Raw genomic sequence first — 25,598 nt, forward strand, 5'->3', positions numbered from 1 at the left:
TATTTTTCTCAGCTCTTTCAGTAACTGGGGGAAAAGGAGAAAGTTGTACCTTCAAGCTTCCATTATAATACTCAGTGAAGACACAGCTAAACAGGGCATTGGGTTTCAACAGCTGAACCAAGTGAACTTAGCAGATACAGTCAAGATGAGCCAGTCAATTTTGCCAAGGCGTTTGAGGTCACCAGATTCGAGCTGAGCTAGTCTTCCCAGGATTTCTTCTTTCACTGCAGTTAGGAGATAGCATAACATTCAAATACACAGGAAAAAGGCAAGATTGGTGACAATGAGAAATCCTTCAGGCATTGCCCCATTCCCCCAAGAACCCTGGTGAAAGGTGGAGGACTCCAGTATTGACTTCTGATATTAGGGCAATGGGACCATAAAAATAAACAAATAAATACCTAACTCTCTGCTCTGTCTTCAACACACTCCCTCCACCTGTCTTTTCTTCCCTGGGATCATGGGAATACTTGGTTATTCATTTCCTTGTCCTCCACTCCCTTTTTTTTCTTTTCTTACTTATCCCTAGAAAATAAAACAGGAATGAGAACTAAAGGAAGAAGGAAAGACAAAAAACAGACATATGCTTCTAGATACAAGGAGGCAAACAAACTGGAAGGAAGGGGCATGGGACAGATGGCTGTATATATAAAGGCTGGATTCATGAATCTTTTGCATTCTTGCTGCCTGGTGGATGGAACAATAATGACGATTGCCCTTTATTTTCTCTGTGGCAGGACAGAAGAGGAAAGTAGAATACAATGAAGCAAATATGCTCAATGAGAGTGCCAATTGATGCATTCTAGGATTCCCCACTGAAGTTAAGGGCTTGAATTCTATTACTTTTATGAAATGTTGTTTAACAATCTTTGCTTTGAATTAAATGCGAAAAAAGATCCATTTTACACAGAGAACAAAGTCCCCAGGGATTCAATGACTGTCAATGTTTGATCTCCAAGAATGAAATAAAATATTAACAACAGTAAAAGAGAAGAAAGAATAAACATACAAAAGCAGCAGGATTTTTCCAGACTTTAGCACTAGCACAGAGGAATGGAGGAAAGAACTGACACAGTGAATAAATGTTTTTTAGGTTAAAAATATATCAGCATCTCTTCTTTATCCAGCTACACGTTACGTACAACAAAGCCACTTATATTTTGGTGGGGAGAGAGACTTCCCTTCCAGGCTCCCGCCCCCCAACCCACAAATGTTTGTGTGAAAGAGTGAGAGCCCCAGAATATGAAGTCTTATTTAGAAACAGAAGATCAGGACTATTATATGTTATTTAAAGAACAATGTGTCTGTTTTCCTGGACACCTTAATCCTGATTTAAATATCAACCGTTCAGTATATCTTCCTGGATCTTTTCCCTCTATAAATATGAGGATTAGTAGCCTGTAATTAAATAATCTACTTATTTAGAAATTGGTCAAGTGCCCACTACTTGACACTAATGAAATGATAGTATTATTTAATTGCTAATATGTGCAGTTATGTTTCTTCTTAATTATGATACATAGATTATATTTTACTTTATCCTATTCAGTAATAGAGCCACTTTCCCTAACCCTCTCCCATTTAGCCTGAGACTCACTTCCCTGCTGTACCTTGTCAATGTGGGGAAAGCTTTCACTAATCACTGTATGTGCTATACATGTTCTGTGGATAAAGAAACTACAGTGCTGTAAATCCAGTTCCTTTTACAAGCACTACATTTAATCACAATTATTTTAAAATAAAAAATATGGGGAAAAAATCAATTTAAGTGTCCTTAAGGTTCCATATTTATCCTCCACTGGGATATTTTATTCCAAATTACTACTCTACTAGATTATCAAATATAATCTGTATTAGATAGAGATTATTATTTCAACCCATCATACATTTGATTAATTGAATTAATGTTGAGTTTTATTTATTTCTTCTGAAAAATTAACAGAATAAAAAATATCTTCAGCTACTAATGACCTAGTAAGTTTTGCTGTTATTAAAACATTTACCCAATGTGACTTCTGTACAACTGATTTTGCACAGTATTACCATTATAATTTGAAGTGTCAATTCAGCAAAATGTAGTGTGACAATGTCTTCTGCATCTAGAATGGATTAGATTTCAATGTACCTTTACCAATATTCCTCCATGCATCTACCCTGAGCATAAATACAAATTCAAGAGAAGACCTGGTTTAACTATAATGTGATCTGAAAGAATTGTCCCAGCTCTGGGACATTTGACCTGGCATGTTACATAAGAACTGCAAGTTATTACAGTAACAGAAACCAACCACCCCAAGGGAAAGTTTTGCCTTTTTTCATTTCATAGTCTTTTCAATAACAGACCCCAGCTTCCCTGTACCATTTATTTTTAAAATACCCTAATTTATAAAAAAAAGTAACCACACTCTTGCCATAAACTTGCATACAGTAGTCATGATTAAAGTTTATTGTCTTTTTTGAAAGAAACTTCTATAATTTCAAATAAATCTGTCAACATGTACAATAGGAGAAAAATAGAACATTAAAAATACAGTAACTCCCCACTTAATGTCCTCTCGCTTAATGTTGTTTCAATCTTATGTCCCTGATCAATTACAGAACATGCTCCATTTAAAGTTGTGCAATGCTTCACTATAATGTCGTTTGGCTGCCTGCTTTGTCCACAGCTGGCAGCCCCCCATCAGCTCCCCTACGCCCCTTCCCCCAGCACCTCCTGCCTGCCAACAGACCCTGCGGATCAGCGCCAGGAGGGAGGGGGGAGGAGCGAGGACTCGGCGCACAGGCTCCCCCTCCCTCCACTGCCTCCCGAATGCTGCAAACCAGCTGATTGCCATGGGCAGGAGGCAGGGGAGGGAGGGAGGAGGAGGAGCGAGGATGCGGCGGGTGGAGTAAAGGGGGAGGGAAGAAGAGGCGGGTTAAGGGTGTGGGCTTGGTGGAAGGGGTGGCGTGGGCAGACCCAGGGTTGAGCCCCCCACCCCTGGTGTTGCAGAGTAGGAGAAGCTGCCGCTGCTGCTGCGCAACGTGCTTCTCCTAGCCTACAGCATCTTCAGCCTCCTTGCCTGCTTCATTGTCTCCAGTGCCAGTGGGCTGTGCCTGTGTGGGGTAAGGTGGGGGCACCTCCCCGACTATAGTACTGTACTGTATGGCAAAAAAAAATATTTCCTTGGAACCTAACCCCCCCCCCCCCCCATTTACATTCATTTTATGGAGAAATTGGATTCGCTTAACATTGTTTCACTTAAAGTCTCATTTTTCAGGAACATAACTACAACGTTAAGTGAGGAGTTACTGTAATGTTACAGTCTCACTTTAATGTGTGAGAAATAAGGAATGCATTTGTACTTCCGTTTCTATGTCAGCATGAAGGCCTTGTATCACAATCTCATTTTTAACCTTTTTTTATCATTTCTATCATGTACTCTAACAATTATTTTTTCTTTACATTGATTTACAGCTAAACTAAAGATGCAACAAAAATTTTGTCAAGCTGTATAGTTCTAATAATTCAGTACAACATTATTAAAGCTCAATAATAGTATCATCTCCTAAAATGCATCAATGGAGCAAATATGTCTCATGCAGAACTTTCTTATATTTCTTATTTATATTTCCTTTTCTTATATTCCCTACTTAAGAAAATTAGCCTCCTATAAGTGGTTAATGAAGCCAAAATGTGTGGAGACAGTTAATCTCTTTGAATGTGATACACACCAAGTCTTTTAATTCTCACTATGTTTGTGTTTAATTCACATTATTAATACAGAAATACAACCCCCTCCATACCATGTTTTGTTTTGTTTTGTTCGTGGCTTCTAACTTAGAAAGTTAGTTGAATCAAATATATAATTAAATTTGATTGCTCAAACACAAATAACTTAGGAAAAACATCTGGTTTCTCTATTGCACCATCACAAACGTACAACACTGAACAAATCATTTATTGCTTGTATCTTACACTCTTCACTCAGTAGCAGAGCCAGCTATTTCTTTGAAGATTTTTCTAATTACTTTGCTGTTATGATCATTCAGACTGAGAGCAATCTGTCTCTTTCTGTAGGTGTAGCGTCCAGACAGGATGGGGCACATATGCAGTTTTTTCAGAATTAAGTTCTCCCACAGATTCTAGATAAATCTATTCAATTGCTTGTTAAAGAAACCCACTTCCACTTCCTGGCTAGCAAACTGTCAACAGAAAGAACCCTAGGCACATTATCACTGGGGATTATTAATGCCTCTTAAGGAACGAAAGATGCCAAATAGATCTACAAACCACAGTTTGAGGGTATGTTCAAGTCATCATTGCTTAACGCTAACAGCCTTGACCCTGTCACCAACATCCCATTCTTGAGGAAAGTTATTAACAAAACAGTGACTGGCCAATTCTGGATACCTATAGATTTTTGTCAGTCTGACAAGGAAACCACAGTTATCTTTGGTTGTGGATCTCCTTTTAATATGTTATTTGTTCATGTTATTTATTTAGTGATCATCTCTTAACACAGGGGTCCTCAAACTGGGGGTCGGGACCGCTCCGGGGGTAGCAACGTCATTACAAGAGGGTCATGAGCTGTTCAACCTCCACTCCAAACACCGCTTGCCTCCAGCATTTATAATGGTGTTAAATATATTAAAAAGGGTGTTTAATTTATTAGGGGATTCGCACTCAAGAGGCTTGCGATGTGAAAGGGGTCACCAGTAAAAAAGTTGGAGACCTTAACACAACTGATTGTTGAGGTGGTATTCACTTTTCTGTGACACCTGGTAAGGGCAGACATGGTTGTTTTAGAAGAACTATGCTGTTTTTCAGAACCACTATTTATCCTCCCCAAAGACCCTCAGACACAGGGCCGCATGGTGTCCCATTGTGATCCACGAACTTCTTAATGCAGGGGTGGGCAAACTTTTTGGCCCGAGGGCCACATTGGATTTGCAAAACTGTATGGAGGGCCAAGTAGGGAAGGCCGTGCCTCCCCAATCAACCTGGCCCCCTCTCTCTATCCGCTCCACCCCCTAACTGCCCCCCTCAGAACTCCAACCCATCCAACCCGTCCCCCTCCTTGTCCCCTGACCATGCCCCCTGTGACCCCACGCCTTAACCAACCCCCCCTGCTCCCTGTCCCCTATCCACACCCCGACCGGCCCCCCCAGGACTCCCACCCCCATCCAACCCCCCTGTTCCCTGTCCCCTGACCACCACCCTCCAACCTCCGCCCCATCCAACTGCCCCCTGCTCCCTGTCCCCTAACTGTCCCCCAGGGCCCTCACCCCTTATCCAACCCTCTGACTCCCCACCCCCTTAGCATGCCGCTCAGAGCAGCAGGAGCTTGCAGCCGCGGGGCCCGGCCAGAGCCAGCCATGCTGCCCAGAGCACTGGCGGCACGGCATGGCTGCGGGGGAGGGAGAGACAGCAGGGGAGGGGCCGGGGGCTAGCCTCCCTGGCCGGGAGCTCAGGGGCCAGGCAGGAAGGTCCCGAAGGCCGTAGTTTACCCACCTCTGCCTTAATGCCACCTGGCGAGGAGGTTACAGGAATATCTTGATTCTGGTACATACATCATCAAAGCCAGAATTACATTGCTCATTAATATAATTGTAAAATGTATGTACAAGCACTATGTAAGAAATTATGTTTATATACTGAAAAAATGATTTTGAAATCTATATCTAGGAAGGATACAAAACAGGTTTTTCTCCAAACAGGATGTAAGAAATGTACATCTCTCTGTCAAAATGTAAATTAAGCATTGTAAGATCAAACAATGGATATCCATTTACATACAAAGTCAGAAGTTAGTAAGAGAAGTGAACAGGGAAGAGTGAAGTCAACAGGGAAGCAGCACACCGGAAAAATAAACCTCCAGTGGTTATCCTGCCTGTGTACAAAGACAATAAGATTTGGGGGTATATCTGTGAGGCAAACAAGAAACCCCTGCAACCTATACCTAGGAAGTAAACAGGCAGTGTGTTTATATTTATGAAAATGGGATCTCAGCCAGGTTTGGTTGAAAAGCTGAAGACAACATTGGGTTAGATAAAATTACTTTAGCCAGGAGGTTAAGTTTAGTCTCTAGACAGCATTTTACAATTTTGTTTTATCTCTAGCCATTTGTTTCTAATACCCTTACTCACTATCATTTTAATCTTGAATTTTTGGTAATAAATGTATCCTGGTTTTCACTATAAATATACCTAAGAGCTTTGATATGAAGCAAGGTGCTGATTCTGGGTTGAATAATACAAACTGGTGTGCATATTGTTCTTTTGGGGACAGGGTATTACTGTCAGTGTTCAGTGGATAAAATGCTGGGCATGACAGCGGAATGTTTCACCAGGGGTGCACCTATTGTTAACCTGCAAGGCAAAGTAAGTGGTGATAGAGTCCAAAGGAGAGTGCTTGGGTGGCTAACAAGCTGGTGGTGTCAGGGAGCTAACACCCAAGTAAACTCAAGCAAGATTCCCTCACACTTGAGAGAAGGGGTAACAAGGTGACTCAGTCGTGGGTGCCCTGAGAATCATCACACTTTATCACTTCTTCTGTTTAATGCGTATGTTAGCTTCCCTAGGAGCGTGAAGGAGTGTACTTACGCCAGCCGATCTTAAACCGAACTTCGCACCCCTTGATAATCTGTACGTTATTCTCTGATAACCAGAAACTTCTACACTTAAACTCTGTACTGTTTTTTTTTATTTATTTAAATATCATCTTAATAAAATTTGTATCTCACTTTAAGGGACAGGCTGGAGCCTATAGCCAGGACAGCCTAGTATGTAATTAACAAGGCCTGCCCAACCTTAGGCAGGGCTATTTAAACAAGAATCTGGACAAGGGAGAGGGTTCTCTCTCCCAGCATCCAGGAGACTAGTCTAACCAGACTCAGACACTTTGTTTGATGACTAAGTTTGGAAGCTTTGAATCAGGGTTCTGAGGTGAGAACATTACATACTGTTTGTTGTAATTGCTCCTGTCCTGAAACCTTATTAAAGAGGACATGCTATTGTGTTGTTATGTACTGGATTTTCCTTTCCCAGCTCTGCTAACATGATTTTGGCAATGCCTAATTGGGGAAAATAAGGTGAGGCTCCCCTGCAGTGCCACAACTGGCCACAGGAGGGCATGCAGGAACTTCCCACACCTTTACAGGGAAATACTGAGGTGATTTTGGCCACAGCCAAAAATGTCAATAAATTGATAATCAGCAATATGACTTTTCAAGAAAGCCTAGAGTTAATAGTCGCCTCTTTATCAGTGTGTTATCCAATATAGGTAGCTTTCATCCAGGTGTGTATCTTAAGTTTAATCCTTATGTGATGCTAACTGGTAGAAGGAACCAGAGGAGCTAGCCAGAGTTGTACATTCTCCTTTTATTGAGGGTTTATGACAAATGTTTGTGAAAGTGTTTTGCAATACCAGTGTTATTAAACTTCTGAATGTGCCTAGATTCTTAGGTATCAGTGGCAACTAAAGTATTTCTTTGTCTTTGGCTGACCAAGAGGTTGGGTTGCTCTCTTTCCTTTCTGATACAGTCCTCACAATAGGTTGTTTCACATCCATGTTCTATTACTGCAATGTGCTTTACTTAGGACTACCCCTGAAGACCATTCTGAAGTTTAGCTAGGGCAGAATCCCATATTTTAAGTGAGAGAGATAAGGTGAACAAAATAATACTTTTTATTGGACCAACCTGAGAGACACAAACTTTCAAGAGTGATCGCTCTAGATCTGACCTACTAGTTCCCATCCTCAAAAGAAACCTGCACAATACTTTTAAATTCATAACCTTGCTAGACACTAAAAATCAGGGTTTTAATAAAAATACTCTATCTCTGGCCTATTACAACAATCTGTAACTCATTAACCCCATAGACGATGCGTGGGGGGCATGTAGGGTCACGTGTTCGCCAGACTTCTGCTTGGCCTGCCGAGGGAGAACATAAGAACGGCCATACTGGGTCAAACCAAAGATCCATCTATCCCAGTATCCTGTCTTCCAACAGTGGCCAATGCCCGGTGCTTCAGAGGGAATGAATAGAGCAGGAAATCATCAACTGATCCATCCCCTGTCACCCATTCCCAGCTTCTGGCAAACAGGCTAAGGACACCATCCCTGCCCATGCTGGCTAATAGCCATTGATGGACCTAGTCTCCATGAATTTATCTAGTTCTTTTTTGAACCTTGTTATAGTTTTGGTCTTCACAACATCTTCTGGCAAGGAATTCCACAGGTTGACTGTGCACTGTGTGAAGAAATACTTCCTTTTGTTTGTTTTAAACCTGCTACCTACTAATTTCATTTGCTGGCCCCTAGTTCTTGTGTTATGAGAAGGAGTAAATAACACTTCCTTATTTACTTTCTCCACACCAGTCATGATTCTATAGACCTCTATCATATCCCCTCTTAGTCATTTCTTTTCCAAGCTGAAAAGTCCCAGTCTTTTTAATCTCTCCTCATAAGAAAGCTGTTCCATATCCCTAATCATTGTTGTTGCCCTTTTCTGAACCTTTTCCAATTCCAATTCTGAGTGATCACATCTGCAAACAGTATTCAAAATGTGGGTGTGCCATGGATTTATATAGAGGCAACAGATATTCTCTGTCTTATTATCTTTCCCTTTCTTAATGACTCCCAACATTTTGTTAGCTTTTTTGACTGCCACTACACATTGAGTGGATGTTTTCAGAGAACTATCCACAATGACTCCAAGATCTCTTTCTTGAGTGTTAGTAGCTAATTTAGACCCCATTTTTTTATATGTCTGGTTGGGATTATGTTTTCCAGTGTGCATTACTTTGCATTTATCAACATTGAATTTATCTGCCATTTTGTTGCCCAATCCCTCAGTTTTGTGAGATCCCCTTTAACTTTTTGCAGTTTGCTTTGGACTTCACTATCTTGAGTAGTTTTGTATCATCTGCAAATTTTGCCACCTCACTGTTTACCCCTCTTTCGAGATCATTTATGAATATGTTGGACAGTACTGGTCCCAGTACAGACCCCCAGGGGACTATTTACCTCTCTCCATTCTGAAAACTGACTACTTATTCCTACTTTGTTTCCTATCTTTTAACCAGTTACTGATCCATGAGAGAAATCTTCCCTCTTATCCCATGACAGCTTATTTTGCGTAATAGCCTTTGGTGAGGGACCTTGTCAAAGGCTTTCTGAAAATGTAAGTACACTATGTCCACTGGATGACCCTGGTCCACATGCTTGTTGACACCCTGTGACATTATCTGATTAGAATATGACGATATGGATCATTGTTGCAACCACTGTTATGTATTTGCAGCAAATATTATACAAAGGTTGTCGAGTGAGGTGTCTATGAAAAGGTTATGATTATGCTATCTGTATGTATATCATTTTAAAAGTTATAAGTATTGGCTCTATACCTGGATTTCAAATGTTTGCTCCTGGGATAATGTCCACGAAATAATTAGCCAGCACATCTTGGAGGGACTATTCAAATTGAGTGGCCCATCAAAAGAACATTTAACTGACAATAGACCATGGGAGACTTAATGGAATTTCCTGCTGAGACTAGGCGAAATGCATGGACATGTGACTTGCCCGTGTAACTCCAAACTCCATCTTGTTGCTGTGATTTTCCACAGTAAAAACAATGGAATGCCCTCCACATAGCAAAAGCTATAAAAGGCCCTAGAAACACTTCCACTTTGTCTTCAATCCTGCTTCTTACCTCTGAAGGAATTTTGCTACAACTGAAGCTCTGAACAATGGACTGAATGACCCATCCAAGCTGTGGATGGACTCCAGAGACCATTCCAAAATAATGAAGACTAAAGGAAATTAGATACATTGTAATATACAAGCTGTAAAAGAATGGTCCTTCCTCCCAACCACCCCTATTTTATAAGGTCCAGAGTCCAGGTAGTAACAGATAAGAGTTCACTGAGGCTAATAACTAACTAACTAAACAATACCTAATTGAGCAGTCTAAGGCAGCCCAGGTGAGGATAAATAGGATCAATATTTCAAATACTTTCAGCAATTAACTTCCCTACTGTACTTCTAGCTTCACAACACATTTTTATGATTAAAATAAAGCAAACTCAGAGATTTAATAATTATTTTTACATTAAAAAAAAAAAAAACCACAAAGTACATTTCCCACTGCCTTAGACAAAATAAGTGTCCACAGACTTCTCACTACGAGTGGGAAATCCAGAAGTCTCCAGGAGTCATCTTCTTAAAGAGAAGAAAAAGATTTATGACACTCAGGTGATATTTAACCTCCACATCCCCTTTTTTAAAAACAGTTCTGCATAATATTAAAAACTGTATTAAACAGTATTATACACTTTATTAAATAAAAAAAATGAAAACATTAGTCTTCCAATTGAAAACCTGATTCCAGTTCCCCATCTCTAAAATGAGGATAACAATAGTTCCTTTCTCCCACCCTCTGTCTTTTCTACTTAGAGGAAAAGCTCCTCAGGGACAGTACTGTCTTTTATTGTATGTAATAGCGCTTAGGAAAAAGGGAGCCCTGATCTCAGCTGAGGCCTCTAAGCATTACTGTAACAGAAATAATAATTTTAGTATTAAAAAGAATCCAAATCATACAATTTTTATCACATTTACCACTTCTAAAAAAATAAATTAGGAAATGAAAAAATGAATAGCTATCTCATAGAACTGGAAGGGACCCGGAAAGGTCATCAATAAAAAAAGCTAACTTTGTATCTGTGTTAATGATAACCCAATACTGTCACTTGAACTTTTATCACATCATCACTAAGACTTGAAGACATGCACACTCAAAGAAAGTCCAATAAATGAATAGCATGACCTCTTCTAGGGTTAATTCTTCTTCCACTACACCAATGTTAGAATATTATCTACACTAAAGAGTTTACTTTAAGGATAGTAATTTTTCCTTGAGACCAATAGGTTTCCTTTCGATAGCCATCATGTCATATTGAAGAAGGTTATCTGTTGATTAGTTTGTCTGGTCTGCTCAGGAATTTTAATAGTCATCTTCACTGGATCTGACAACCAGCACTTAAAGATCTTTCAAACTTTTTTCCCTAAGAGAGTATTTTCCTTTCTGTCTTTTCTATAGTAACAAATTATTCCTTTGCGAAGTTTACTGTATTTTTTGCCAATGCAGAAATGGCAACATCTATTTTAGATACAAAAAGCCAAATCAACAAATTCTCAAATTTAACATCTTGGATTTTACTCTATGTAAATATCATAAGATGCCTCTTTATTCTTCTGACCTTATTTATAAATTCCCATTTACTTTTAATAAGGACAATCTACAGCCAAATGGGAAATATTTGCTTGACTCTGTCTTCCTTTTCTACTCCATGTTTTTTTAATTTTTTTTCTTTTTTCCCCCCTCTTGACCATTGTGTATTAATATTTTGTTTGAAACAGATGGCTCTGGAGTATCAATATTCAAACTATGAGATTCAGAATTGGATTTTTTTTCCTTCTCATTGAATAATACATACGAGGAAGAAGAATCAACATCTGACCCATCTATTTTGACAGGTTTAGCAGGTCTCTCTTTTTTTCCAAAGTTTCTCTACATGCCAACTCACAGAACTATTATCATCCTTCTTTCTACAATTTAAATTACTAATATAGTTTAATTTTCTTCTTTGACGCATTTCATTTGTAAAGTCATTTTCCACTGTTTCCTTAAATATAATCCTCCACATCCTCCTAATTAAATCTCCAGACTGCTGTCCTAATAATTCCACTGACGAATTCTAATATTAAATATCCCCGTCTCCCTTCTCAAAGTTATCAGTGGTGATCACTTCAACACTTCTGGAAGAACAAACAAAATTACTTACATACCCAGAAATTCCTCAAGCTATATTAATGCAAATAACACATCACTTGCACTGGTCCTTGGTTGACAGAGCAGCAGCTAACAACTGATCTATACTTTATTCCGTGAAGCTGAAACATTTTGACTTAGGGGTATGGATGGGGATCTTTTTCAACCACCCACTAACATTCTATACTGAACCACTGTTTAACAATCTGACCTTGGAATAAAGTAAGAGCAGATGCTACTCAGAAATGGATCATATACATACATATAGTACTTATTTATTACAGAACAGCTATTCTGTTCCTTAACTCTATTTCTTGTTTTTCAAAGGGTTACATTTTGCAAATGATGTTTTGAAGAACACGCCACGCCGCCAGGCAACCGTAACTCTGTATTAACAAAGTTTTGTCAGTGAATTTTCATAATATGCATCTGAGTAAATGTGAGATTAACCTTTCATCAAATGGGCCCGATATCTCTTTCCTGATTGAAAAAACATTTTTTATCAAACTACTGAATTGGAACAAATTCACTTCACCTTTACCTCTTGAATGTCTAAATACTGTAACTCAAAAAAAGCTGAAATATTCTCTCCTCCAATTTTACTGTCATTAGGATACTACACCAATATTTTGGGGGAAATTCCAAAAGTTGTGCATGTTTTTCTGATTTTGTTTAAGAAAATACAAATATTATCATATCTTAAACCTAGATTATAAAGTCATACTGGGAACCAATACAATGTAAAGATTTTAATCCTCATCACTTTTAGGTTTGCATTCGAAGTAGCCATATCACTTCTTCCCCATCTAAGTAGCTGGCATTCAGTCATTTTCTCTATATATGCAATTTATGCAAATCATTGGATTCATCACAGAAAAAAAAATCTATGAAGTTTAGTGAGGCAGAAGTCTTTTTTCCACTTGTTTAGGGCAAGTGTATTTGTTCCCCACATTGACTGACACATTTTGCCAGAAGTCATACCTCTTAGCCTTATTTTATCTTAGTAGTTAAAAAACAAAACAAAAGAAAAACCTGTGTGTGTTCTTGGAACCTCCAAACATGTTCATGGACTAACGCCCTTGTCCGACATTCCATGTTATGTATCTTGTTGCGCCAAAATATTACCAACCTATTTACTTTTATTAAGAAATTATATCACATATGACATGTTCCTAAACATTTTCTAGATTATGAGGTTTTGCAGAGCACTTCATTTCATATATCCTATTCATGGTTTATAAAGGGATTATTAGAGTGTAAATCTTTATCTGACCTCTTCTATGACTAGAATTTAAGCAAACAAATATTCCACTTTTTTATCCCCCTTCAAAACTGAATCCAAAAAGAAAGGACACTAAAACTAAATCAGGTTAAATTCACTACACTTTTACATGTGATACTATGACCTCAATCCATCAAAGCACTTAAGCACATGCATAGTCCTATTGACATAAAGGGATTGCTCATATGCTTAGTCAAGCACTTGCTTAAATGCTTTCATGCACCAGGGACTATACAATTAGTTAGTAAAGACTGCTAAATAGAGCATGTATATTTTCAACATTTGTTCCCTTTCTAAAGGAGCAGAACTTTCTGGCGGGAAATCTATTGAGATCCTTCACAAGTCAAAAGACAGTTCTGCCACTTGTTCTAAAATCTCTGTAACAGATAAGCATACTGTGGAGGTCTGGTGGTCATAATATTGAGAGAAAGAATCAACAGTTAAACTGTTTAAAACAGAAAAATTAAAATAGCACGATGGTGGTAGTCAAACTCAATTTTTGAATGGTTCAGTGCTTTATTTTCACTTTTGGTTTTAGGAGATTGGTAATACATTTGATCTAACATCATTTCCTTTTCCTCCCATAAACTTTGAAATGGAGAAAATAAAAAAAAAATTAGGAGAGATTTTTTAGTTGTGTTCATCTGCTAATCTGATAGACAAAAGAAACTCAAAGTCTCCACTTGAATATTAAGCAATTCAATTCTATCATCACCCTTCATGCTCTACTCCTCACATCTGGTTATTTCTGGGGCTTTCTCTTCTTTACCACCACCACCACCCACTTCCTCAAACCTTTTCTGGAATTAGTCTGCATTCTTCCAATGCCCTTTTTGGGTCTTTTCTGGTCACTGCATATCTAAAATCTATGCTGCTCCATTAGAGTGAAATTGGCAGAAGACTACTCAGTGAACAAACTTTCAGTGGCTAGGCAGAAGCAGATCCAAACAAAGTAAGCTTGAGTTAATTTACATAAGGTGTTACTGTGGTCATCCATTACAATGTACCATCACAAAATAATTTCTAGCATGACAGGGCCAAGAAGAGGTAGGATAGGTGCAGTTTTCCATGATATAAACATTCACTGGCATTTTATTTTAACAATGTGTTGAATGCCACCAATAACCACGACAAACAAGGCAGCACGTTAGGATTGTAAACCTTCCTCCCCACCTCTCATTTCCAGGTTCCCTGAATTCATGGAATGCCAACTCCCATTTACAGTAAAATGAATCAAGCACACACAACCATAAACTCTGATACATCAGAGTTGGCTTAAGTAAAGGAGATACTATTTTAAAGACTGCATATTTTTAAGACTATTAAATATTTTTGTATCTCAACGGGTATATTTTTTTCCTAAGACCTGATCTACTTAAAAATTAGATCAACCTAGCTACACTGCTCGAGGCTGTGAAAAATTTCATGCCATGACCACTATTGTTAGATCAACCTAACCCCCACTATAGACACAACTAGGTCCATAGAAGAATTCTTCAGTCCAGCTAGCTATTGCCTCTCAGAACAGTGAATTAACTACATCGATGGGGAAAAAAAACTCAGTACATGTAGGAAGCATCTAGTCTACAGCAGCATAGCTGCAGCTATATTAGCTGTAGCACTGGTAGTGTAGATGTAGCTTCAGTTTGCAAAAAAAGGATATTACCTACTGATGTGGATGCAGCAGCAAAATGAGGACAGACACATGGAATTAAGCAGCGGGCTGCAACTTTTATTAAACTTTAACCCATCACCCATACTCTCCTATACCGGGGATTTAATTGGTTCCAGTGTTGAGGTTACAGAGTTCCTTACTGTATAATCCATCACTAGCTCCCGGGTTACAGGGCTCCTTGCCATATAACCAATAACCTGGTGTAGACTCAGCTCTCTCGGAGTCCTAGGACTGCTCCCCTCCTTCGAGGAGGACAGAGGGTGCAGCAGGATGGGACCTTGGCCTATGAGAGCCACAAGGTCTCACCCTATCACATGAGCCCAAGGCCCATCACCAAAATCCCAAGTCTTTTACTTTCATTTTAATTCACTTAACTGCACTGGAAACTGGTCAAATGTTGCGATGAATAAGCAACCTCCACCCCAGTACTTCAATTAGGTACTAAGCACATTCCTACTTAATCCACCGTGGCTTGATGGTGCTGCAAGGAAGGCAAAACAAATTAATCTCCCTGGTCCTCTACTAGTTGGCCCATTGGAGAAAAAAAATTCTTCCACATCCTCTAAACAGGCAAACAGCTAGATCCATAGCATCTGTTAGGCTGGGTTCCCATTCCTAATTCAGGTGAGTGGGGTGAACTCCTCAAACGGAGCTGTAAGAGGCTCCACATGACCCTTTTGTTGAGTTAAATCCAAGGAACTGAGGAACGCTGGCCAATCAGCACCTCTCTCCCGCAGCGGCCACTGGATGCCAGAGACTCCTGGGGGAGGAGCTACTTATTGTCCCATGACAGGAATTTGAAAATATTGCTGTTTAAATGGCTCCCTTCTATCTCATACATTCTTTTGTCTATTATACATTCAGAATTAAAATGCAAGTATTGCTCTAAGCAGCAATTACAATTGTCAGCGTAAGCCATCATGTTCACATAAAAAGATGGAGAAGTGCAAAGTTTAAGGTTTGTGATAATTAATGAAAGATGACAGAGTGAGTTTGACAAATGTCATGATTACAATAAAGGTAAAGTCCCTCCGATTGTAAACTCTTCACAGCTCTTCTTAAGTATATGTACAGCATGTTTTATTTATTTTTTTATTAATGGAGATATTCTATCTCAGGGGTCGGCAACATTGGCACGCAGCTCGCCAGGGTAAGCACCCTGGCGGGCCAGGCCAGTTTTATTTACCTGCTGACGTGGCAGGTTCGGCCGATCACTGCCCCCACTGGCCGCGGTTCGCCGTCCCGGGCCAATGGGGGCGGCAAGAAGCAGCGCAGGCGAGCGATGTGCTGCACTGGAAACTGGTCAAATGTTGCTCGCCCGCGCCGCTTCTCGCCGCCCCCATTGGCCCGGGACGGCGAACCGCGGCCAGTGGGGGCCGCGATCGGCCGAACCTGCCATGTCAGCAGGTAAATAAAACTGGACCGGCCAGCCAGGGTGCTTATCCTGGCGAGCCGTGTGCCAACGTTGCCGACCCCTGTTCTATTTCCTAGAACTGGAAGGGACCTTGAAAGGTCATTGAGTCTAGCCCCCTGCCTTCACTAGCAGGACCAAGTACTGATTTTGCCCCAGATCCTTAAGTGGTCCCCTCAAGGGCTGAACTCACAACCCTACATTNTATATATATCTCCTCAATATATGTTCCATTCTATATGCATCCGAAGAAGTGGGCTGTAGTCCACGAAAGCTTATGCTCTAATAAATTTGTTAGTCTCTAAGGTGCCACAAGTCCTCCTGTTCTTCTTTATACAAATACTGTTTCTTTAAGAACAAAGTTTAAAATTTAAAGTTTATAATAAATGAATTTGGTGTTTTTTGGAGCATCTCCCACTTTAGCATCCAGGTGCAAATCTTAGATTTAAACAGCCTGCAGTAAAAGCACACCCAGCCACAAAACCCTGTACTGCTCCAAACATCATAGGAAAAACTTTGACAACTAATATCCACAAGCATGCAGGTATTTGACCCCAAAAAATGTGCTTTGCACTATGACCTGAAGGTTAACAGATTCCAGCTCTTGCAGCACAAGTGTTCCTCTGTTGGGCATCCTACCCTCAAGACATTCTGCAGGGGCAAAGATAGGGACTAACAGCATAAGCTTAGCTGATCTCAGCAATTGCAGTAGTGCAAAGGGGGACAGGAGGAGAGAGAAAGGTAGATAATTCACAAAACGTACAGGGCTTTACAAATTAAAAACACTGCCTTGAATTGCACCATCAAGAGAAAAAAGTTGAAAAGCAAATCACAGATCACCGGGGAACAGGTTATTGCATTATTTTTGATTTCTTTCCTTCCCCTTTTTACACACGGGGGGGGGGGTGAGGGGAGGCAGGGGACGACACCCACGGCAGTAGTGAAGGTTCAGGGGGACCTCCTCAGAGGGGACACACAAGACAGGGGAAGAGCGGTGGAGGGGGCTGGCACGAGAGTTAGGGTGTAGTGTGCAGGGAGGAGGACATCCAGGGGTGGGTGTCTCAGGGTATAGCACGGGGGAAAGGGGGAAGGGGAGAAGCTGGAGGAGAAAGGGAGAGGAAACTCAGTGGGACACCCAGGGTGGGTCAGGGTGTGGTGTGGGAGGAGGGGGCACCCGGTGCACTGGGCAGAAGGGCACCCAGGGTGGAAGGGGAGGGGGGCACCCAGGTCGGGGAAGGTCAGGTTGTGGAGCGGAGGGAAGCGGACACCTTGGGCAGGGGGGGTGCAGAGGGGACGGGGAGGAAGGATGAAATACCCAGGGTGTGGAGCCGGGGGGTGCCAGGCTGTGGCGCGAGGGGAGTAGAGGGGCCCCAGCCCCAGGACGGTGTCCGGAGAGCACCCCCCGTCTGGCGGGCCGGGCCGCGCCGCGCATGTCCCCAGCGCCCTCTCCGCTCGCAGAGGCAGGGCCGGGAGGGATAAAGGGCCGCTGCGGCCTCCAGCTGATCCGCGTCCCCGGCCCGTGACCCGCCGAGCGGCACAAGCCGGGGAGGGGGAGGGGAGCGGGAGCAGCGCGCGGTGCCCGAACCCGGTAACGCGGCCGGGACAGGGGTCTGGTTACCTGGGCGACAAGAGCCGGAAGAGTCCGACAGCGGAAAGCACCGGAGCAGCCACTGACAGCTCCCAGCATGCAGCGCGGCTTCCCGTTTCCTCCTCTCCTCCCATCAGGCCGCCTGCGCCACAGCGCCCCCTGCCGGTCCTGAGGCAGCGCAGCGCTTTGGCCCCCCCCCGCTGCCTGAAGCGTGGGTGCATGTGTGAGAGAGCGTGTCTCTTCCCAGTGATTCTCAAACTTTTGTACTGGTGACCCCTTTCACACAGCAAGCCTCTGAGTGCGACCCCCCCCTTATGAATTAAAAACACTTTTTATATATTTAACACCATTATAAATGCTGGAGGCAAAGCGGTGTTTGGGGTTGAAGCTGACAGCTAGCGACCCGCCCACATAATAACCTCACGACCCCCTGAGGGGTCCCGACCCCCAGTTTGAGAACCCCTGGTGTAGGGTTGCATGCATTCCGTGTATGCATGACTGTAGGGAAGTGTGTACAGTGCATGCATGCATTGTATGTATTTGTGTGTAGGTAAGAGACTGTGTGTCTTTGTGTAGGAAGGTGCATGTATTGCCGCATGTGTGTATTCCTGTGTAAGTAAAATTTGCAGCCTAAGTCTTTGACTTTTAATCCTTTTATTGGCTTGTGCACACAAAAAATTGATGACATAAAATGTGCGTGTTCATTTCATAACATGTTTTTAAAAGAGAAGAGAACTCTAAAAAAAGTATTGTTTCTTACAAAGTAAATGTCCTTGAGTAGTAATTGCAAAAGAGCCAATGTATCATGCATTTCTCCCCACCTTTTTCTAGCTACATTAAATTACTCCTGAGAGAATTCTGCGCCACTGCAGAATACAGTTTTGCAGAATTCCTTGTTTCCCCAGCAGAATTTCTGGCTGCCACTAGAGGCCGCTGGACTCTGCAGAGCCCAGCTTGCAGTGAGCGGAGTGCCCAGTCACATTCATTGACCCTCACTCTCCTGGGATGGGAGAAGGCCTGGGAGACCCAGCCAGCTCTGGCAAACAGTGAGGAAGGGCAGGACCTCAGCACGCCATGTACCCGGGTGTGACAGTAAAAAATCTGGGGGGAGTAAAGGCTCTGGGAGTGCTTGTGTCTGGGCTGGGGACTACACCGTGGCTGGGCTCGGGGGGGAGGCTGGTGTACGGGGCTGCCCCGCGGCTGGGCTCTGGGGCTGCCCCGCGACTGGCCTCTGTGGGGAGGGCAGCTGGTGTCTGGGGGGTTCCCCATGGCTGGACTTTGTGGGGAAGAGGAGGATGGTGGTGTCTGAGCCAGGGGCTGCCCCATGGCTATGCTCTGGGGGGAAAAGGGTGTGGGTATCTGGGCTGGGTGGTGCCCAAATAAAATATATGCAGAATTTTGCAGAATTTTAAAATATTGTGCACAGATTTTTTAAGATTTTGGTGCAGAATTCCCCCAGGAGTAACATTATAAATAAGGCAACATTTTAGTCATGGGTATTTTTAGTAAAAGTCATGGACAGGTCACAGGCAGTAAACAAAAATTCACAGCCCGTGACCTGTCCATGACTTTTACTATATACCCCTAACTAAAACTTGGGTGGGGAGCCGCAGGTGCTCTGGGGGATGTGGTCCAGGTGCTGGGGGAAACAGGGGTTGGCAGCAGCGTGCGGCCCAGGACTCCCACTGGTGCTGGGGTGGGAGGGTTGGTGGGCCTGGCAGGGGCTCCCTATCCTGCTCCACGTATCCCTGCAGCTCTGAGGTGGAAGAGGGGTCAGGGGGCTCTGCACGCTGCTCCCGCCACAAATGCCGGCTGCGAAGCTCCCATTGGCCGGAAACTGCAGCCAATGGGAGCTGCAGGGGAGGAGCCTGCGGGTGAGGGCAGCACGCAGAACCCCCATGGCTTCTCCACCTAGGAGAAGCTGCAGGGCCATGCCAGTGGGAGCTGGGGAATCAACCAACCTGAGGTAAGCCCTCCCCTAGCCCTGAGCCCCCTCCCAAACACCCAAACTGCTGCTTCTGCTGGTCACTGAAGAAGTCACAGAAAGTCACGGAATCCGTGACCTCCATGACAGTCTCACAGCCTTAATTATAAATTCTTTGTTGCTGACTCTCTCTTTTTGTGTGAATGTCCAGCACCTACCATAGTGGGGCCCTAATCTTAGTTGGGGCCTCTAGGCAGTAAACAACAATTGTAACAGTAAATAATGTGGAAATACATGTGTTAGTACATGTTAGTTGTGTAACATGAATAAATGTGTGTATCTGTGCGTGGGAGTCAGTTTCTAGAGATTTTTGTATATGGGTATATGGACGGGTGTGGATGTCTGTGGTTGTGCTTTATGGATTTGTATTTCGGCTTCAGAAGTGGGCCTTTAATGGACCCATTGCAGGTGTGATAATGTGTAGTCCTAATTCCATATGTGAAATAAATAACACATAAAATTACCATATAGGCATTTCTGAAATAAAAATTATATTTCTTGATCTATCATTTCCACAAATTACCACCATTGACAAATGTGAACTGTATTCCAGTCACTCATAGATGGAACAGAATCGTTGAACTAATGTTGCATTATACAAAACATTTATACGGGTGATGTGACATGAACAAATCAGGTTTTGTACTTGTCAGATATTGCTCTTGGCAAGTCATTAAGAAAATAGAGCTGAGAGTGGTGAAGATTCTGATTTCCCTTTTGGATTACCCATTATCCCCTGAGAAAATAAAACAGAGCCCCAATTTTGTTTCATGGTTTTAGGTTAAAGAAAAACAGTTACATTGCCATCTTATTTCCCAATATTCTGTTTTACAAATTATATTCTTACTAGCTGTCAACTCACCTGCATTTGAAGTTAAATTCACTTTGACCTACTCACCCTTTTTATCATTCATCCATTTTGGAGAGCAACACAGGCATTTGTATATGGCATGGGTGAAACAAATACTGGAATACTGTGTCCATTATTGTCTGGCATCTACATTTTAAATAGGATGTTGAAAACTTGGAGAGGGTGTAGAAGAAAGCCACAAAGATAATTTGAGGACTAGAGAAAATGCCTTACCACGAGATGCTTAAAGAGCTCAGTATGTTTAGTTTATCAAAAAGAAGACTGAGACATAATTACGGTGTAGAAGTGTCTTCATCGGGAAACAATGTCAGATAAAAGGGCTCCTTAATTTAGCAGAGAAAGGCTAACAAGAACTAATGTCGGGAAGCTGAAGCCAGAAAAAAATCTGATTAGAAAGAAGGCACACATTTTTATCAGTGAGAGCGATTAACAATTGTAACAAATGACCATGGGAAGAGGTGGATTCTCCATCTTGTGTGGTCTTTAAATTGAGACTAGACTAGCCAAACATAAGCTATTTAACAAGTTATTGGGCTCAATGCATGCATACTAGGGTGAAATGTAACGGCCTGTGATATAGAGGAGGTTAGAATTAGTCTCAGTCTCTATAAAATTATTGCTGGGATTGAAATGGAGCAGAGTGAGGACTATTGCTTTGATCCTGCAAGTACTTATGCATGTGAATAACTTTACATGTGTGAGTAGTCCCATTCAACTCAGTGGAACTACATACATATGTAAAGATATTTATGTTCATTTATTTGCTGGATTGAAAGAGAGAAGCTGGAGAGAAAGAGAGAACACTGAAGATGAATATTGGAGAAGAAAGTAAAATCACAAAAGGAAAGAGGATTTTTAAAAAGAGTATTTTAAAGAAAATCAAATGTAAAAAGAAATAAAAGTAGCTTCTGGGGTGGGGGAGACAAACAAACTAGAGGAAGTTAAAACATAGGGCCCAATATTAAGCCCATCGACTTCAGAGGGAGCAGGACTCAGCCCACAGGTAGGCTTCTAGATATAGAAAAGAGAAAAAAATGGAGTAATAGGAGACAGAACTTTAAGAAAAACACTACATATGCAAGATTTGCATAAAATAATGAGTGGACTACACTGTTTAGGCAAAGAAGAAACTTCCCTTCCTTTTCCCTCCAATGTCCTTAAAAACAAATTGGGATTTAATTGTTATTATAAAACATTTCTCCAGCGCTGTAAAATCATATGGGGCATTATAAACACAAGTTTAATTCCTGCACCCCCTTCTTTCCTGAGCAGGGTCATTGGGGATTCTCAGGTGAAGAAACACTTCTTAGCCCAGCAGTGAATATGTTCTGGTCTTGCAGGAGGTGGGTAACTAGTAGAACTGAGTTCAAAGCTGGCTACTGGGAGCAAGAACAGCTCTCTGTGTTACTGGTAGTGTGACCAGACAGCAAATGTGAAAAATTGGGTCAGGGGTGAGGGGATAATAGGAGCCTATATAAGAAAAAGACACAAAAATTGGGACTGTCCCTATAAAATCGGGATATCTGGTCACCCTAGTTACTGGGATGGGATAGCGGGGCACTCCCCAAAGCGAAGTCCGTTTTGTGGGAGACTCTTATCTCTGTGCGGTGTGCATGGCGGGCACTGCAGTTCCAGAGGGCGCTGTTGGGGCGGCAGGGCGGGCGGCACAAGTATGCTCCGCTCTTGATCCTTCTTTGGTGAAAAAGCTTCCTGGGCTGGGTTCAGACAGTCCCCTCTCCACGTGGGTTCACCGGCGGGCAGCTTGACCGGGAGTAGCCTGGGCGATCTCCAGGGGTGTTCCATAGCCCCCTAACATCAGGGGCCCGGGCAGAGAGCTTCGGGCGGCGCGCACATGGAGGAGTCAGTTTTCCTGGAGATCAGGCGGAGGATGCAGAGCGGGCTGCTGATTATCCGGTATTGCAGAGGAGCGGCTGTGTCCGCTTCCCTCTCCCTGCGCGGGGCCGAGCCCCTTACCTTGCTGCCTAGCTGTGCCTGCTCAGGAGCTCCTGCTCAGGGGGCTTTTGGAGGCACTGTGGGGACAGCGCATCTGCAAGCGTGGCTCTTGTGGCGGCTGGAGTTCTGGGGTCATTCAGGTGCAACCGCTTGGGTGACAAGAACGTGCCCCCTCCCCAACTTTTACTGTTGTGTTGGCATTTTGATGCACCCAACGCTCCTTGTGTTGCTTGACTGGTGGTTACCTAAGCACAGTCCCTCTTGTGCTTTTAGTCGCTATCCCAGCACCGCGTAATCTCACTAAGTAGTCCTAGTTTCTAATTTTACTCGTAATGTAATTTCTAATCTTAAAAATCATTACATATCAACTGAAAAGCATTTAGATGGTGTTCCTCTATTTACTGAGGTATTTATCTGATTCTGTTTCATATATTCTTTGAATTCCAATCTTAATTGCGCAAATAAACCTGTTTGCCGGCTTCCCCTCCCTCAACAAATACATAAGTAACTTTCAACAATAACATTTGCAAATGCGTCAAAAATCTATTATGTGGGCACTGTACATGATTTGTGAAGTTCAATATCTTAACTGCAGAAATCAGCAAAATGCAGTCCATATGTAATGAAAAGTGAAAAATGTGGATGAAAATGAATGAATATCATACTACTTTCTATGAATCTTGGAAACAGTTGGCCCAGTGAATTTCAAAGGCACATCAAACCCATACAGAAAGTATTAAAAGTGACTTTTTCCTCTGTGATTTCTGCAAAATACTGTTTCCACATTTAAATGTGTTGGTTTCTTCTAATAAACAAAGGTCTGTTTTTCTGCCTCCCTCATAGTGTGGTCTGGGAACAGACAACTGCTAACATTAGGAACTGATATTTTCTCTTCTAGTTTTAATCTACTCTGAGGGTTCAGAGGGAATTATGAGTGCAAGGAATTCAGGTTCAGATACCTTGGACCCAGTTCTATCCACATGCAATTTGATGGGAATTTTGCTGGTGATTTAAATGGGAGAAAGACCGAACATTTTATTTATAATTATTGTGACCCCTCCCACATCATACTGTCTCTCTCATTTTTGTGTAATTTTGATACGTGGCTGGGATTTTTGACAGTTGAAACTATTACATTGCCATTTTATTTCCCAATAAATAAATCTTGTGTGTACTAATTTGGAGACAAATATTTGTGGATTGTAGAAAAGCATGCATTAATTTATGGTTTTAATCCATATACATTTCTTAACGTTGGACTCAACAAAAAATTGCATCATCCACAGCCACAAAATTTAAATAAATAAAAGTCAGAAGCATTTCAACTTTGAGAAAATGTGTTTGTTTAAACAAGTCAACATTATGTATGACTAAACCCCCATTGTAAAGCTTTCTTTCTAACTGATATAAAAATTTATGTGTATTTTAAATCTCTAGTGAGCCAAAAGCAGGAAATTTGCCAGTGGATATTACAGTGGCTCCAGGATCATTAGAAATAAAAAGTTGTCAAGCCTGCAAGATGATCAGCTTTCCTGCAGAGGTCAGGATTGTTCCTTTTTCCTGTCGAGGACTACAGTATATAGTTGGAGATGGTTTACATGTGAGGCTGCAAGTTCAAGCAGATTCAAATACAAGTAAGGGTGATCAATTTATTTTGTTTTCCTCTGATTTAGACACTGTCTACCAAATTCCTTGAGAAGAAGAAAAGCAAGGCCATTGTTTAGAAAATATAATTTTTGTTTATGGATAATCTGAGACTTTTTACACGTTATTTCGAACATATGAGGGAAAAACAAGGTGAGAAAATAACTAGGGCTGTCAAGTGATTAAACAATAATAGAATACTATGTATTTAAATATTTTGGGATGTTTTCTACATTTTCAAATATATTGATTTCAGTTACAACTCAGAATACAAAGTGTACAGTGCTCGCTTTATATTTTTGATTACAAATATTTGCACTGTAAAAAACAAAAGAAATAGTATTTTTCAAATATTTGTAATAAAAATATAAAGTGAGCACTGTACATGTTGTATTCTGTGTTTGAATTGAAATCAATATATTTGAAAATGTAGAAAACATCCCAAAATATTTAAATACATTTCAGTTGGTATTCTGTTGTTTAACAGTGCAATTAATCACAATAAGTTTTTTTAATAGCGATTAATTTTTTTGAGTTAATCATGTGAGTTAACTGCAATTAATTGACAGCCCTAATTTTTCACTATGGCAACTTAGGGCTCCAGTTTTGAAAATGTGGCATATGCTGGCTACTTCTGAATCACATTAGGTAAGTTCAAATTCATCTGCCCACAATGGTACACTTGTAGTTTTGTTTTGATTCAGTCATATTTATTGATTATTTTTAGTTCTCTGTTATAACTGGGAAAATATGCTGTCTGAACTGGCTTTAGTTGTAGTGTTTTCTCTTTGCTGGCCAGCAGAGGGTATTGCTATATTGGAAACTGTCATTTTTTGAGGGAGAGCATGTTTTGTTGCTATGTTATATACCTGTACTTGGTTGACAGTTTAGACTATTGCTCTCCCTCCCCTCCCCACCCCCCCAATATCTAGTGTGGTAAGTTAAGGGAGGCACCATCACACAGCAAAGCCAGAGATCAGTAGAGCTTACACTAACAGGGTTAAGATTTAATTTGATCTAAATGTAACTTTACAAGGATCCTCTTGACCCTGACACAACTTTAGCCCCTCCAACATGAAGCTTGTAAAACTGTTAAAAATGACCATTCAAAAAATGACCATTCAAATACAGCATGTATTCATTACAGTAAATGCTAGATGCTGTGAATATGGGTCTTCATTCAGCTCTGCTTGCCTGTTCTTTTCTTATAAGCAGGCAGGATGTTGAAGTGTACAAAGAATTTGGTGTGTGGAATGTCAATATTTTTCTTCTTGCTTGTAGTAGTTAGAATCTCAGCTTTCTGGAGCTAATGAGTGGATACCCAGGTTTTTTATGTGCAAATTTATGTAGATGCAACAGGAACTTGATGTTTATTA

General features: G+C 41.5%; 2 protein-coding genes across 12 annotated transcripts in view; one reads left to right on the forward strand and one right to left on the reverse strand.

Moving 5' to 3' along the window:
- DOP1A (DOP1 leucine zipper like protein A) overlaps positions 1 to 17,885 on the reverse strand; it is a 101,131-nt gene extending 83,246 nt beyond the window's left edge. For 7 of the 10 annotated variants that reach the window (XR_004645193.1, XM_034766130.1, XM_034766133.1 and 4 more), the window contains exons 1-3: positions 17,801 to 17,858; positions 402 to 525; positions 50 to 224 (exon numbers count right to left, since the gene is read on the reverse strand). The gene's annotated coding sequence lies outside the window, so the exon portion shown is untranslated. Of the gene's footprint in view, positions 1 to 49; positions 225 to 401; positions 526 to 17,800 lie in introns of all 10 variants that reach the window. The other 3 variants (XM_034766129.1, XM_034766128.1, XM_034766131.1) reach the window with 3 other exon arrangements.
- Positions 17,886 to 22,354: 4,469 nt separating this feature from the next.
- Positions 22,355 to 25,598, forward strand: part of UBE3D (ubiquitin protein ligase E3D) — a 110,403-nt gene continuing 107,159 nt past the window's right edge. For both annotated transcript variants that reach the window (XM_034766140.1, XM_034766141.1), the window contains exons 1-2: positions 22,355 to 22,539; positions 24,016 to 24,212. In XM_034766140.1, coding sequence (XP_034622031.1) covers positions 22,478 to 22,539; positions 24,016 to 24,212 — 259 coding nt within the window. In that variant the 5' untranslated portion in view covers positions 22,355 to 22,477. The remainder of the gene's footprint in view (positions 22,540 to 24,015; positions 24,213 to 25,598) is intronic.

The sequence above is a fragment of the Trachemys scripta genome, chromosome 3 (genome assembly GCF_013100865.1).
Source record: "Trachemys scripta elegans isolate TJP31775 chromosome 3, CAS_Tse_1.0, whole genome shotgun sequence".
NCBI lineage: Eukaryota > Metazoa > Chordata > Testudines > Emydidae > Trachemys > Trachemys scripta.